At 46.1% G+C, this 15,230-nt stretch overlaps 1 protein-coding gene across 1 annotated transcript in view; it reads left to right on the forward strand.

Annotated features, from left to right (window-relative positions):
- Farp2 (FERM, ARH/RhoGEF and pleckstrin domain protein 2) overlaps positions 1-15,230 on the forward strand; it is a 104,399-nt gene that overhangs the window by 87,838 nt on the left and 1,331 nt on the right. The window contains exons 17-26 of the mRNA XM_021168209.2: positions 372-453; positions 2,936-3,173; positions 5,854-5,984; positions 7,192-7,260; positions 7,924-8,013; positions 12,331-12,413; positions 13,097-13,215; positions 13,485-13,642; positions 14,731-14,838; positions 14,999-15,150. Of these exons, the coding sequence (XP_021023868.1) occupies positions 372-453; positions 2,936-3,173; positions 5,854-5,984; positions 7,192-7,260; positions 7,924-8,013; positions 12,331-12,413; positions 13,097-13,215; positions 13,485-13,642; positions 14,731-14,838; positions 14,999-15,150 (1,230 nt within the window). The remainder of the gene's footprint in view (positions 1-371; positions 454-2,935; positions 3,174-5,853; positions 5,985-7,191; positions 7,261-7,923; positions 8,014-12,330; positions 12,414-13,096; positions 13,216-13,484; positions 13,643-14,730; positions 14,839-14,998; positions 15,151-15,230) is intronic.

The raw sequence follows: 15,230 nt of genomic DNA on the forward strand, positions 1-15,230 counted from the left end.
AGAGAAACCCTGTCTCGAAAAAAAAACAAAACAAAACAAAACAAAAAACCAAAACCAAACCAAAACAAAACAACCAATCCGTCTTCACCTGGTTCCTATCGTATTTATGAAAATGCAGTAACTGTTGCTGTCAATTTAAATTCTTTCCACCTCAAAATCCATCCACAGCTCGGCTGACCGCTAGGTGACTCGCCCATAGTCCAGCACTAGGGAGACAGAGGCAGGAGAATCATATCTGAGGCCAGCTCCAGCTATGCAGTGAAACCCTGTCTCAAAAAAAAAAAAGACTAAGCAAGCTATTACCGTCAAATGCTGGCATTTTCTAGAAGCTTTCCTGGTGTTTATAAATGCTCTTGTTCCTCTGAATCCAGGGAAGGGCCCTCCAGTGCCCACTTAAAAGGTGACCACCAGCGAATCGGGGACGTCCTCCTCAGGAACATGCGTCAGTTAAAGGTAAGGTGGATTAACCCAGGCCTAACACAAAAGCCTGAGTGAAAACTCATCCATGCTCTCAGTACAGTGTCCCCCTCACAACAGCATTCCAAGAGCAAGTTCATCTTCCCAGTCTCCACAGCGGGGTTCCTCTCCAAAGAGCTGCTCAGCTCAGCTCAGCTCAGCATGCACCTGAACTCTCCACTCAGCACAGGACTCTCTGGAGAGTAAAATTCTTCTCAAAACTGTCCCCTGACAAGGTTCTACACTTACTAGCAGTGCTGATTCAACTGTGTTCTCCTAGAAATAGTGTTCTTCAAAACAGTCTCCCAATAACCACAGTCTACCTCAGGGTTTTCCTGAAAGGGATTTCCTTCACAGCAGGCTCCTCAGAACATGGTTCCCTTACAGACTACTTACAAGAGAGTCTCCTCATAACAGAGGCCTTCTCTGAGGAGGTTCCCTCAGGGTGTAACAAGGTTCCCCTCAAAACACCAGATCCCAGGACCAGACTTCACCTAAGACAGATGAGCTTAAAATAAAGGCCTCTCAAAAAAAGAAACTGTTTTCTTCAAAAGAGAATTTCCTTTAGAGTAGCTCTTCTCAGAGCAGGGCCTGTCAGAACATGGTTTCAGGAAGGGATCGATCAGTAGAGCTCACCTTTTAGGACAGCTTTCCCTTCAGAACAGCACTCCTTATAAGGTTTCCCCTCAGAATACCTTTCGTAAAGTAGCATTTCCTAGATCAGCTTCCCACCTAGAGCACAGCTCCACAGAGTAGAGCTCCCATAGAAGGCAGACTCCTAAGCATGGGTCCTCTCAGAGTTAAGGTTCCCCCTTACTGCAGTGTTCTTTTCAAAACAACATTCCCACACTAGAGGGGCATCTCAGTGGTTAGCGCACTTGCTGTTCTTGCAGAGGACCTGGGTTAGGTTCCCAGCACCCACAGTGTGTAAGTAACTTCAGTTCCATCTGGTGCCCTCTTCTGAGAGGGCATGGTGATATGTACTCTTTTGTATGTGTGTTGGGGGGAGGGAGGGGCGAGAGGATTCTCTGTGTGGCCTTGGCTGTCCTAGAACTCACTGTATAGACCAGGCTGGCCTCAAACTCACAGAAATTTTCCTGCCTCTGCCTCCCTAGTGCTGGAATTAAGGCGTGTGCCACTACCACCCAGCTGTTGGTGTATACTCTTAAGCCCTCCCAGTACTTGGGAGGCAGGCAGAGCCAGGGCTATGTAGAGGAAAAAACCTATCTCAAAAAAATACTCCAGGCTATCCTGAGCTACACACTGAGTTTGAGATCAGCCTGAGCTATCTGACACCTTGTGTATTATTTTTTTAGGGAGGAAGGAGATATAAGGCTTTTCCTAAGAAAGAGGTCTCTTCAGAACAGCATTTCTTCAGTATGATTATCTTTTATCATTCCTCAGGAATGAGCTCGGAATAGCTTGCCTGTTGAAGCATTTCTCTCTGAGTGGGGTTCTTGACGGCAGGTTTACTTCAGAAAGCCTCTCCCTAGAGCAGTATGTTTTTCAATAGAGTTTCTTAAAGATTTATTTATTTATTTATTTATTTATTTATTTATTTATTTATTATTTAATGTATATGAGTACACTGTCACTCTCTTCACACACACCAGAAAGGGGCATCAAATCCCACTACAGATGGTTGTGAGCCACACGTGGTTTCTGGGAATTGAACTCAGGACCTCTGGAAGAGCAGTCAGTGTTAACTGCTAAGCCATCTCTTCAGCCCTCAATATAATTTCTTAAAACAGGGTTTCTCACAGAGTAGCTTCTCCCCAGAATATCATTCTCCCAAAACATTTCCTTAGACAGCTTACCCACCAGTGTCCCTCAGAATATCTTGTTCTAGCATACTTTCCCTCAGGTCAGAACTCTCTAAACAGGGCTCCCATCAAAACAGTCAGCCTCAGAAAAATGTTCCTCTGAGAGCAGTGATCCTCAGAACATGCTGTCAGCACAGCATCACCCTCAAATCAGGCTTTATCCAGTACAGAATTCTCAGAACCAACCAGGGATTCCCCGGAATTGTCTGCTTGGACAGAGTTTCCCAAAACCTGGTTCCTCCCTTTCTCCAAGAACAGAGTCAACATTGAACCTGGACAGAGATCAAAAGCAGGGTGGTTCTTACCCAGTGCTCAGTGTGTCCCCTAAGGTGAGCTCTAGCTCCCCCAGCCTCCAAGGCTCATGGTCTCCTGTCATACAAGATGTCAGGGAGAGATCCATCAGCAGTGCTTATAGTGCAGACCAGCTGTCCAGGAGTGCTAGACATGGAAATAGAATATGCCGCACACAAGGATGGAGTTGAAGCAGGGAAAGATGGAGTTCTGTGGAAACAGGTGCTCTGGCTTGCACATACCACACTATGCATCTGTGGTATGCCCTGCCAGCATTCCCAGCTACTATGTGAAGGCAGTCACACTGATATTCCACCCCCCTACTACCCTCTTCCCCTAAACATTATCCTTTTGCGCCTCCATAGGAATTTACTAGCTACTTCCAAAGACACGATGAGGTCCTAACAGAACTGGAAAAGGCCACAAAACACTGTAAAAAGCTGGAGGCAGTCTACAAAGAGTTTGAGCTCCAAAAGGTCTGCTACCTGCCTCTCAACACATTCCTGCTGAAGCCCGTCCAGAGGCTAGTCCACTACCGTCTGCTGCTGAGCCGGCTGTGTGCTTACTACTCTCCTGGGCACCTCGACTATGCCGACTGCCATGGTGAGTGCACACCGGGCCTTTAGACTCTGAGGGCTAAGGAGCAATAATTAGGGGCGGAAAGCATAGACTACACTGGCTCTGCCCCAGAAAGGCTGACAACCCCAGTAGTCAGAACAGGCCATTGGTCTTTCCTCTCCTTAGCTGCTGCAGGAACCACGTCCCAGGCTGTACTGGTTCAGGACCTGTCTTTCTGTTCCCCAGGCATAGTCTTTCTCAGGCCTTGATACTTACATTGGGTGGGGTAGTGACCAACATGGCCTCCTGCTGTCAGGACTTACAGCTGCCACGAGGGCACTGGGAGTTGGGGAGTGTCCTAGAATGAAATACCCACTGTTTCTTGTGGGTATTTCTGTCCTGGAAGCCTTGACTCTAAAAGTTACCAAATATTTTAGCCAAGTGGCCTATTGGAAGTTCTGACATAATATAAACTGTCATTTTTTTAATTTGTTTGTTTTGTTTTTTGGATTTTCCAAGACAGGGTTTCTCTGTATAGCCCTGGCTGTCCTGGAACTCACTCTGTAGACCAGGCTGGCCTCGAACTCAGAAATCCGCCTGCCTCTGCCTTCCAAGTGCTGGGATTAAAGGTGTGCACCACCACTGCCCGGCCTCATTTTTTATTTGTTAAAGTGACAAAAAGAATAAAGTTTAAATCTTGTTCATCAACAAATAGAACTTTTAGTTATAGCATAAATTTACTACAGGAGGTTTCTGTCTACAAGTCATTGAAATTGTCATTAAATATATGATTAGCTGGGAATGGTGGTCCATGGCTTTTATCCTAGCTACTTAAGAGGTTGAGGCAGCAGGATCATTGGAGTCCAGGCAGCAGGGTTCCTGGAGTCCCCTGGAGCTCCAGGTAGCTGTGAGCTGACATGTGAGTGCTGGAAGCTGACCTCAGGTCCTCTGTAGGATGCCCAGCCGCCCCCAGGCTAGCAACTGCAGAACCGGGTCAAAATAGTGCTCAGAATCTGCAGCCTGTAGCTGCACATGGCTCATCTTCAGACCGAGAATATCACCAGGTTCTTCCTGAGGTTTTCAGCGTTATGTACATATCATTTGTAAAGAATATGTTTATGTTTATCAAGGATAATAATGTTGCTATGTGTTCCCCTTTTACTTTGCTTTTGTCTCTGGAAGCTACAAACAATCTATAGGAACACTGTTCTTTTAGGACTCTTTTGGAACCCTGCCAGGATAGGGCTGAGAATAGGTGGGTATTGGCCCGGCCTAGAGACCTGGTCAAGCTGCTGCTGGTGGAGGAGGGATCACAAATGAGAGGCACTGTGGCCAGGCAGGAAGAGCGTCCTGATAAAAGGGGGAGCAGGGAACTAGAGAGATGACTCAGTGGTTAAGAGCACTTTGCCTTGGAGAGGACCCAAGTTTGGTTCCTAGCATCTATGTTCAGGTGGCTCACAATATCCATTAACCCTAGCTCCAGAGGATCCAGTGCCCTTGTCTACACTCTGAGGGTTTCTGCACTCAGATTCATCCATGATCATAAACCACAAGCATGCATGCGTTCACACACACACACACACACACACACACACAAATACATACACTCAATTGAAAATAAAACTTCTTTTAAGAAAGGAGAGCAGGCTGGGGCCTAGCAAACACAGAAGTGGATGCTCACAGTCAGCTATTGGATGGATCACAGGGCCCTCAATGGAGGAGCTAGAGAAAGTACCCAAGGAGCTAAAGNGATNTGCAACCCTATAGGTGGAACAACATTATGAACTAACCAGTACCCTGGAGCTCTTGACTCTAGCTGCATATGTATCAAAAGATGGCCTAGTCGGCCATCACTGGAAAGAGAGGCCCATTGGACACACAAACTTTATATGCCCCAGTACAGGGGAATGCCAGGGCCAAAAAGTGGGAGTAGGTGGGTAGGGGGTGGGGGGAGGGTATGGGGGACTTTTGGGATAGCATTGGAAATGTAAATGAGGAAAATACCTAATAAAATTTTTTTAAAAAATAGAAAGGAGAGCAGGCCCTGTGATTGGTTCCAGCAGGGAGTTGGGTCAATGCACTGTGGGCAGCACAGAGACAGGACTAGGTGGATAGTGGTTTGTGGCTGGCATAGCCTACTTGAGGCTGGTTACCATCCCATGCTTATCTCAGTGAGTTTCCTTCTGGCTTATTAACCTCTTACATTTGCTTCAACTATAGGTGAGCATCTCTTACAAGAAAGAAGTAAATTTCTTCAAATATCTAAGACATAATGATTTGATCTCCTTAAAGAACTAATAGTGTAGGCCAGGCTTGTTGGGGCACACTTTTAATCCCAGCACTTGGGAGGCTCAGGCACGAGGATCTCTGAGTTTGAGGTCAGCAAGTTCCAGAATAGCCAGGGTTCACACAGAAGCCCTGTCTCAAGAAACAACAACAAAAATAAGACAGAAAAAGAACTACTAGTGCTTTGCGTTCTGTATAAAGCCTGCTCTCCTCTCACCAGCTCATGTTGGCTGGCGGACCACCCGGTTCAACAAAGCTAAAGTATCCAGGGTGTACGAAGGGGACTGTACTCAACATTCTGTGCATACTGAATGCCAGTGGGCCAAAGCTCTGCCAGGACTCTGCAGTGCCTCAAATTAAAGCCACACTATAGAATAGGCAGAAAGTGGGGTGGGGGTGTCTTGTTCAGGGGTCTAAACCTAGGAACTTGTCTACACAGAGGCACTGAAGGCCATCACAGAAGCGACCACCGAGCTCCAGCAAAGCCTTACCCGGCTGGAAAACCTACAGAAATTGACGGAGCTACAGCGAGACCTGGTGGGTGTAGAAAACCTCATTGCTCCTGGAAGGGTAAGTGGCCATACTTGGGGAAGAGTTTATGTCTGTTCTCTTGAAATGAATTTTATGAATGTAGCCTAAAAATCACCTGTACAGTACACAATCTGTGGTGTCCTCCTTATAAAAAATAAAAAGCCCTATAGATATGTGGGCTTCTTTCTGGACTTGCAGTTCTGTTCCCAGGGCTGGTGTGTCTCTTGGCTATACACTGTCACCAGATGACTCAGTACTGTTGACATAAGGACTGGAGTAAGAAAGCTTAGTAACTGGCCCTACTAAGTACTAAGTACTACAGAAGTTCCCATATAGGGTGGTAGACCTTTCTGCCGACTAGGAAACTATTCTCCTAGGGCTGTTTCTTCATCTTATGTCAGTGAACACATAAAGCCTTTCTGTGCCTTAGTTGGTATATGCTGGGCTGCACCCATGGGGGCTTCCGTCATTTTGTTCCTATTGGCACCTTTCTTCTGACTTTTTGTTTTATTTGAAGACGGGGTCTCATTGTATAGCCCTGGCTGGCCTGGAACTCACTATGTAGCCCAGGCTGGCCATGAACTTATAGAGATCCACAAGCCTCTGCCTCCTGAGTACAGGTGTTAAAGGCACGTACCACCATATGTGGTTCCTTGACATTCTAAGCCTGTGTGGCATTAGGTTCTTGTTCTTTATTCAATACTCCAGTGCAAGGTAGTTAACTCTAACCACCCAATAATGTTTATGGAAACTTTCCCCTTCTCATACCTGCTTCTGCCCAGCTTTTTCCATGGCAGAACTCAGATGGACACTTTCTGACTCAGTCTCCCAAATGTCTCTCTGATAGACTGGCCCTCTTGGTATCCTTGTCTTGGGCCAGATAAACAACTGAGGACTGAGCTGGTACCAGAATAGGCCTCTGGTAACTAGAGGCACTATTGAAGGTAGGGTGACTCCCCCAGAGGGCTGTCATTCAGCGGGGCTTTAGAAGCCAGAGGAGGCTGGCAAAATGGTTCAGCAGGGAGAAGTGCTCTGTGTAGGTCTGGTTTAATCCTCAGATCCCACAAAGTTGCAGGAGAAAACTAGACCACCGGGATATCTTCTGGCCTCCACACGTCCACTATCACATGTACATATGAGCAAGCGAGGAAGCAAGCTAGAGTGTGCTGTTGGCCACCATGGCCTTTGGCCCAGCTAGCACATGACTGTTGCACTGTCGTTCACGGGAACCCTAATTGTCTTTCAGGAGTTCATCCGTGAGGGCTGCCTGCACAAGCTCACCAAGAAGGGCCTGCAACAGAGGATGTTTTTTCTGGTATGTTTCCCATTGTACCCCAAACTGTATCTCCAATCTGGGGAGGAATCAGTGGGTGTAGTTTTGTCAGGAGAGTTGTTCCCCTGACTACCACCTCAGCCCTAAGAAACTTCATCCCACGTGACAGCTCACAGTCACATGGGGAATCAGGAGGGACAGGAAGCAGCCTACCCTGGCCTGTTTGGTCCTAGCCCACATTCTGGGAGAACAAGCAGAGCCATCATCAAGATGGCCTATAGAGATGTGCTGGTGGCCCAGTGACAGCCATGGGGTCTCAATGCTAGCCTAAGAACATGGGAACAGAGGACCTGACCATATATCCTCATCTTCCCAGGCTTTCTTTCCAAGAGCCCCAGACCTGATTCATGCAGGCAAGAAGCTGACTGCACCAGCTAGACCTCCTGGCTGTTCCTACTAGCTAGGCCAGACTAGAGGGGCTAGTGGCTGGCCCCCCAATTCTGCTGGCTCATGTGGTTGCTACATACATCTGGTCAAAAAGGATCAAGGAGTGATCTTTTTTTCCAGCAATCTCCAGTAACTTGCATAGATATGGTAAAAACATAATGGCCGTCTATAGTCATCAGAGTCAAACTATACTTACATTGAAACTTTGTCCCTTGTTTTTGTAAAGTTCACTTATCTAAAAGGCTTCCCTTCCTCCAGTTCTCAGATATGTTGCTGTATACAAGCAAAAGTGTCACAGGAGCCAGTCATTTCCGGATCCGTGGCTTCCTTCCACTCCGTGGCATGCTGGTGAGTGTCATCAGGCTTGCCTGAGGTTTGTCTTTTAGGTACTGGGCTGGATTTCCGTCCCACCTCTCACATACAGTTGCAAGTCTGTGGGATTTTTCCAATGGTGAGCAGGCCACATATTAAGGAAATCTGTTGGATCTTTGCCTCAATTCCTCAAGGCTATTGTTCTTCCTGAACACCAGAATGCACCGTATTCAGCCAATGGGCAGCTTTCTGGGTCAGCCTGTGTGGGGCAATGGGCTATGCACAGACAGGCTGGTCTCCAGTCAAGCTGAGGTCTGAACCGCGGTAGAACCTGATAGGTGGTAATTCCCACCTACATGGGACTGGGCCCTCTAGACTCTAGCCATGGTCTCCGTTAGCACCTGACACTATGCTTACTTTCCCACAACTTGGAATCAGTTTTGGTAGTCAGCTGTTTCATGTACCATGTAGTTTAAGAATCTCATCCCAAAACACCTGTCCCATGGACAGACACCAGGCCTGTGTTCACTGGACTATGTTGATTCAAAGTTGCTAGGAGCCTTCTGAATACCCTGCATATGTACCCACAAGCATGTCTGAAATGGGATAACCACTGGACCTTCACATAATCCAGTTTATCAACTTTGCCTTTGGGTGTTAATGAAAACCCTGGTTGAGGGCTGTAGAAATGGCTCAGTGGTTTTTAGGAGTGCTCACTGCTCTTCCAGATGACACAAGTTCAGTTCCCAGCACCCATGCCAGGCAGCTCACAACTGCCTATAACCAAGGAACTTTATGCCATCTATGGGTACCCTCACACAGATACACACACACACATGGATAAAAATAAATCTTTAAAAAACAAAAGAAGGGCTGGAGAAGGCTCAGTACTTGATTCCCAGCATACACATGGCAGCTAACAACCACCTGTAACCCTAATTCCAGGGGATCCAACACCTCTTATTGTCTTTATAGGCACTGCATGCATGTGATGCAGATATACATGTAGGCACAAGTCCATACACATAAAAAGAAATCTCAAATTAAATTTCGGGAATAAAATTAAAACCCATTTAAAGTCAGAGAGTCGGGAAGATCTAGAGGCTGTCTTCTTTCATGTAGAGCTTGGGACCTGGCCTGAAACTTGTCCTGGAGACATGGAAGGCAAGGGCAGTGCAGCATTTCTCCATGGTCCCTGACATCTCAGTGGTGATGTCTACTGCTGCAGCAGCAAGCTAGATTCCTCTTACTGACTCAGCAGGCCTCTGCTCAGCCTGAAACAGGCGTTTGTTAATACGTGACTCTACTTTGATGAACTTAGCAAGGGGCCACCTCTGGAAGACAACCCCATTGTTTAATGGTTTACTTTTAAAATACACATTCCTATAGGAAAGCCCTGAAAATACAAGATAAATATCACCTTGACTCCAGCACTCCAGCTTTAGCTATGGTAACTTCTTTGCCAGTTAACGTCCCACAAGTGTCTTTGTGAGTAGTAGTTTTTTTTTTCCTCAGTAATTCATCTTGAGCACTCTATTACATTCTCTGACTTCTCTGGTGCAGTAGTGGAGACTGGTGACAAACATGAAGCTTGTGTGCCCAATCTAATATTCCATTAGGCTAAGTATGGTCTTTTAAGAGTGTATTCCACTGGAGAGATGGCTCAGTAGTTAAGAGCACTGACCGCTCTTCCAGAGGTCCTGACGTTCAATTCCCAGCAACCACATGGTGGCTCACAACCACCTTCAATGAGGCCTAATGCCTTCTGAAGAGAGCAATGGTGTACTCATACACATAAAATAATCTTAAAACAACAACAAAAAAGAGTGTATACCACATTATTGGGCTTCTGTCTCTCAAACATCTTTTTTTTGCTGTGCAAAGCACATGTTGCTTTGAGTCTCTTTGCTTGTAACTGTCCAGCAAGAGCATCAGTTGGCTGCTCACAACGAGTTCTAAATGTGCATGTGTATGGGGGTACACATGAATGTGGAAGCCCAGGGGTCAAAATCGGGTATCTTTGGAGTTGTTTTCCACCCTATTTTGGGGGGTACAGAGTCTCTTATTGAACCTAGAACTCATCAATTTAGCTAATGGCTAGCCCAGGGGCTCCAGGTATCTACCTGTCTCTGTCTTCCTAGTACTGGGATTATAGATGTTCATCATACAGCCAGCTTTTTACATGGGACTTAACAATCTGAACTGAGCCATCTGTTCTGACCCAGGTCACAAATACTTTAAGTATTAATTACCTTTATTAGTTTCTCCATAATTTTGTGGAACTTAAAACTCCATCCTGTACAGGTACCTTATTTTGGGATGGCCTCTGACATATGAAATGGACATATGGCCTTTGACATATGACAGCCATTTATGAAGGAATGATTTAAACAGATTGCTGTGGTCAGCCCTTCTCACCATTTCTTTGAGGGCTTTATTTAGCCCTGTTAGGCAAGATATGAGATTGTACTGGCTTTTATTTTAATTTTGGTGTTTAGACATCGTCCTCCTATGCAGCCCCAGTTGTCTTGGGACTGTATAGACCAGGCTGGCCTCAGACTCACAGCCAGTACCTGCCTCTGCTGGTATTAAAGGCATGTGCTACCACACACAGTTCTAGTGGCACTTTTTAATGTTTTAAAGTTTTATTTTTATTTGTGTTTCTATGTATGGGTATGTGCATATATGTACTGGTGTCTTTCGATGCCAGAAGGTATTGGATATCCTGAAGCTGGACTTACAGATGATTGTGAGCTGCCTAAGTGGGTACTACGAACATAACTTCCGTCTTCTGAAGAAACAGCAGCACTCTTAACTGCTGAGCCATGGCTTCTACCTGTTTCTCATCTCTCAGCATGTCTAGCATTTGTTAGATATAATTAGTTAAGAATGTAACTTTTTCTTTCCATATAGTCATTTCCCTATTATTTGTTGAATCCTTCATGTTGTGTGACAACCTTCGTCATATACTTTGCTTACAGCAGTATCTTCCACTCTACCAGCGCCATCTATTCTGGAGATAGTTACTATGTGGAGGACTACATCCTACCCCATCCTTATTCCCCCTTTTAAAATTATCTTTGCAGGGCCAACAAGATAGCTCTGTAGATACAGTATTTGATGTGCAAACTTGACAACTCAAGCCGGGTTTCATGGAGTCCATGTAAAAGTGAACTGTGTGCATGTGTACACACATCATATACATAATGATAGTTTTTGTCTTTTGTTTTGTTTTTGTTTTGGTTTTGGTTTTTCTAGACAGGGTCTTTCTGTACAGCCCTGGCTGTCCTGGAACTCACTTTGTAGACCAGGCTGGCCTCGAACTCAGAAATCCGCCTGCCTCTGCATCCCAAGTGCTGGGATTAAAGGTGTGCGCCACCACCGCCCGGCAATGATACAGTTTTTAAAATGCATTTAAATATTCCAAGTAAACTTTGGAGTCATTTAAACAAATTCCACTCCAAAGCACCATTGACATTTCAACTGAAATCACATGAAACTTAAATATTAACTTGGGGAAAGACTTAACAGACTACATTCTAACAAATGACTAGTATGATGTCAGAACTTTTCTGTTGAGAGAATAAGTCAGTGATTTTTGTCCTGTGTGTTCTGTATGGGGAATTCTTTGGGGTCATTTGTAACTGGCAGTCATTGGGCTGAATAGTGTGCTTCCTTATCTAAACTATTCAGAGATGAGTAGCTCTCAGCTTGAGAGGAACTTCATCATGTTAAAGCAGTTTCCTTATGTCACAGAGATGAAAATTAAAAACGTTGGCTTTCAGCAATGCTGTTCCCAGTCGTAAAGAGATGATCACTTTTGCTGACGTCAGATAGGATTCTGTTACTGAGCTTTGTAGTTTCACTTCTTGCATCTTTAAATCTACCTTGCTTGGTACCAGGACACTTCCTGTATCTGGTCTTAGGTTTGAATTGGTAATATTTTATCTTGGAATTGTTCCATCAGATCAGTGTAATTTGGGTGAGATCAGTATGCAGTGGCTTTCCTTTGCATCTGATAAAGATGTTGGTCCCAGGGTGATGGGTTTTCCAGCTCCTAGTACTGAAATCCTCAACATCTTCTTTGCTTGATTTTCAGCTAATAGTGTTGGACCCACCGGTGAGTATTTGTGTCTCTAGACCAGACCTCAGGCACTTGGCAGCAGTTGCCATAATGTAGGGACACAAGTGTGCCTCCTGTACTTCCCTTGTAGTTATTCAGACTTAGACTGTACAAACCTTCCAAGCCAGCTGCACCTAGTATTATTGGTAGTCATTTTTTGTATGCCTCAGATTTAGGCTAAATTAACATTCTCCTAGCCCATAGGATGTCACCTCTTCTCTCACCTACAGGTAGAAGAAAGTGAGAATGAATGGTCTGTTCCTCATTGCTTCACCATCTATGCAGCTCAGAAAACAATTGTGGTAGCAGCCAGGTAAGGGCCTCTTCCTGATTCAGAGCAGGGCCTGCTGCAGGGATGAGGACTTCAGTACCAACCTCTGGACTCTACCTCCCTCATGGGACTCAGCTGTTTCCAGGTTATGCAGGCAAAGGACTATTTTCCCCCTTGTAGGCAGGAAGGAGTATCTTTCCCCTGTAGACAGGGAAGGATTGTTGACATTTGTCTTCTCAAGAAATCAACCAGGCTGCTTCTGAGAAGATGCCTGTACAGTTCATGTCAACTGGTCTCTTAATAGCACCAGCACTCTAGCCCTCAGGCAAGGAGTAGTATTAGGATCATGGTGAAAGCCAACTTGGGGGTCACAGCCCAAAAGCAAATGGAAGTTTTCTCCTTTCCAGACCAGTGAATTCTTCCCGTATAATCCCTGCTCAGTGAAATCTGATCTGGTTTTCCTCCACCAGGAAATGCCACTTTAATCATGAACCAGATCCAATCCTGAGGCTTCTGGTAATAAACTAATTCCAGCACTGGTGCCTGCCCTGCTTCCCCAGCTCACCCTAGTAACAGGCTGGAGAAGGCATGTTTCTGATTATCCTCAAGATCCAGGGAGTGGAGCAGATGCCCAAACCAGACCTGTCCCCTGATTCAAAGGACAGGACTCCAGGGTAGGAAGAGCTTCCCCAAGGAGGCAGCTAACTTGACTTTCTCCTTTACAGCACTCGGCTAGAAAAGGAAAAGTGGATGCAGGACCTGAATGCAGCAATCCAAGCAGCCAAGACCATTGGTGACTCACCCCCAGTGCTGCTGGGAGGCCCGGTGTATACTCGTACCCCTAGTGAGTTTTGACTCAAGACACCCCAAGAGATCCCCTCTGTAGCTCTGAAAGCTTTTCTAACACTTGTTTTCCTGGCCTTGGCCAGCCTACCAGGTCCTATGAGTTTCCTTCCCACACAAGAAAAACTAGTGCCATGCCTAGGTAGAAGAGTTCTTGGGCTGTCCTAGCACCAGGATTTTGTCTGGCTGCTGATTGGGTACCAAGAGCCTATTTCCCAGATCCTGGAGGAGCCTCATGGGTGAGTGGTACCAGCTGCTAACTTTCCTCAGGATCTTCCGATGAAGTCTCTCTGGAAGAATCAGAAGATGGTCGAGGAAACCGGGGCTCCCTGGAGGGGAACAGCCAGCACCGGGCCAATACCACAATGCATGTGTGCTGGTACCGTAATACAAGTGTGTCCAGAGCAGACCACAGTGCAGCTGTTGAGGTATGGCTGTCATGAGCATACATGTGGGCAACCCACTCACCTCCACCATCCCCGGCCCCTCGTGTGCTGGCTACTGGGGAAGGGCCCAGTCAGACAGCTTCCTCCTCCTCCTCCCTCATCTACTTCAGCTCTCAGGACTTCACCATAAGGACAGTCAAAGCAGAGGCAGCAGTTAGTTCATCTATGATGGGATTTGCCCAACAGCCCCCAGGACATTGCTCTCCCTGGTCTGCTCAAACTTCCCATTCTGGGCTCACGATTACTCCACTTACAGAATGATTAGTGCTTGTACACATCTGGCTTCATAAACCTCAAGTTATTGCGCCTAGCATCTCCACACACTCATTCCTGGACTTGCTCCCCTCACCCAACTCCAAATTCTCCTCTGCCCCATCCCCACTATACTGGGCCAGGCTCAAGACTGTATGTAGGGGCCAGAACATACAAATCCCTAGTGAGGCCTGAGACACTTACAGATCAAAGTAGATAGGGGACTCTTGGGAAGCTAGGCAGCACATATTAGATACGGGCCCTGCAGACAGAAAGCTGGGAATATCTTGTCTAGTGCTGCACTTAAATACTTCCCCCCATAACTTCAAAGAGCCTTCCAGAGTTGGTTCAATGTGTTATAACCACCCCCATCTTGCTCTCTTGTAGGTTTGTAAGTGCTGTCTTTTGTCAGGAAACTAATTTTATTACATATTAGAAAAAGAAAGTATCCTACTTAAGTGTTTGGGACATCAGTCCAGACGAACATCCTGTTGTCAGATCTTAAGCACAACCATATCTTTAAAATGCTATCATCAGCCAGGTATGGTGGTGCACACCTATAATCCTAGCACTTGGGAGGCAGAGGCAGGCAGATCTGAGTTTGGCACTAGTCTGATCTACAGAGTGAGTTATAGGACAGCCAGGGCTACACAAAGAAAGCCTATATTGGGGAAGCAAAAAGAAAAAGGATGTTGAGCACAGCAGAGACCCGTATATGGGTATTCTGGCTAGATGGCAGGGTTATGGAGCTAGTGGCAGCTGCTGAGCAAATCTCAGGACTATACTGAAAGCAACATGCTTTTTCTCTTTTCTGACAGAACCAGCTTTCAGGATATCTGCTGAGAAAGTTCAAGAATGGTAATGGCTGGCAGAAGCTCTGGGTGGTCTTTACCAACTTCTGCTTGTTCTTCTATAAAACACATCAGGTATGTTGCACTGGAGTACAGCACCTTCTCTATGAAAATGGGATTAGTATGGGGTCCCTCTGTACAAACTACCACTTTCTTGGGAGAGTCAGTGGTACAAAGTGAAGTGCTGTGTAGGACTCCTGGCATCCAGTGACCCTGTTCCTGTGCTGACTTGCAGGATGACTACCCCCTGGCCAGCCTCCCACTATTGGGTTACAGCGTGAGCCTCCCCAGGGAGGCTGACAGCATCCACAAAGACTATGTCTTCAAGCTCCAATTCAAATCTCACATCTACTTCTTCCGGGCTGAGAGCAAGTACACATTTGAAAGGTGATTCTGCCATGCTTCTTTTGTTCGCTGCCACTCATTGAGCCTAAGGCAAATTTCCCAGTTTCTGAAAACCAAGGGTC

Source organism: Mus caroli, chromosome 1, assembly GCF_900094665.2.
Source record: "Mus caroli chromosome 1, CAROLI_EIJ_v1.1, whole genome shotgun sequence".
Lineage (NCBI taxonomy): Eukaryota > Metazoa > Chordata > Mammalia > Rodentia > Muridae > Mus > Mus caroli.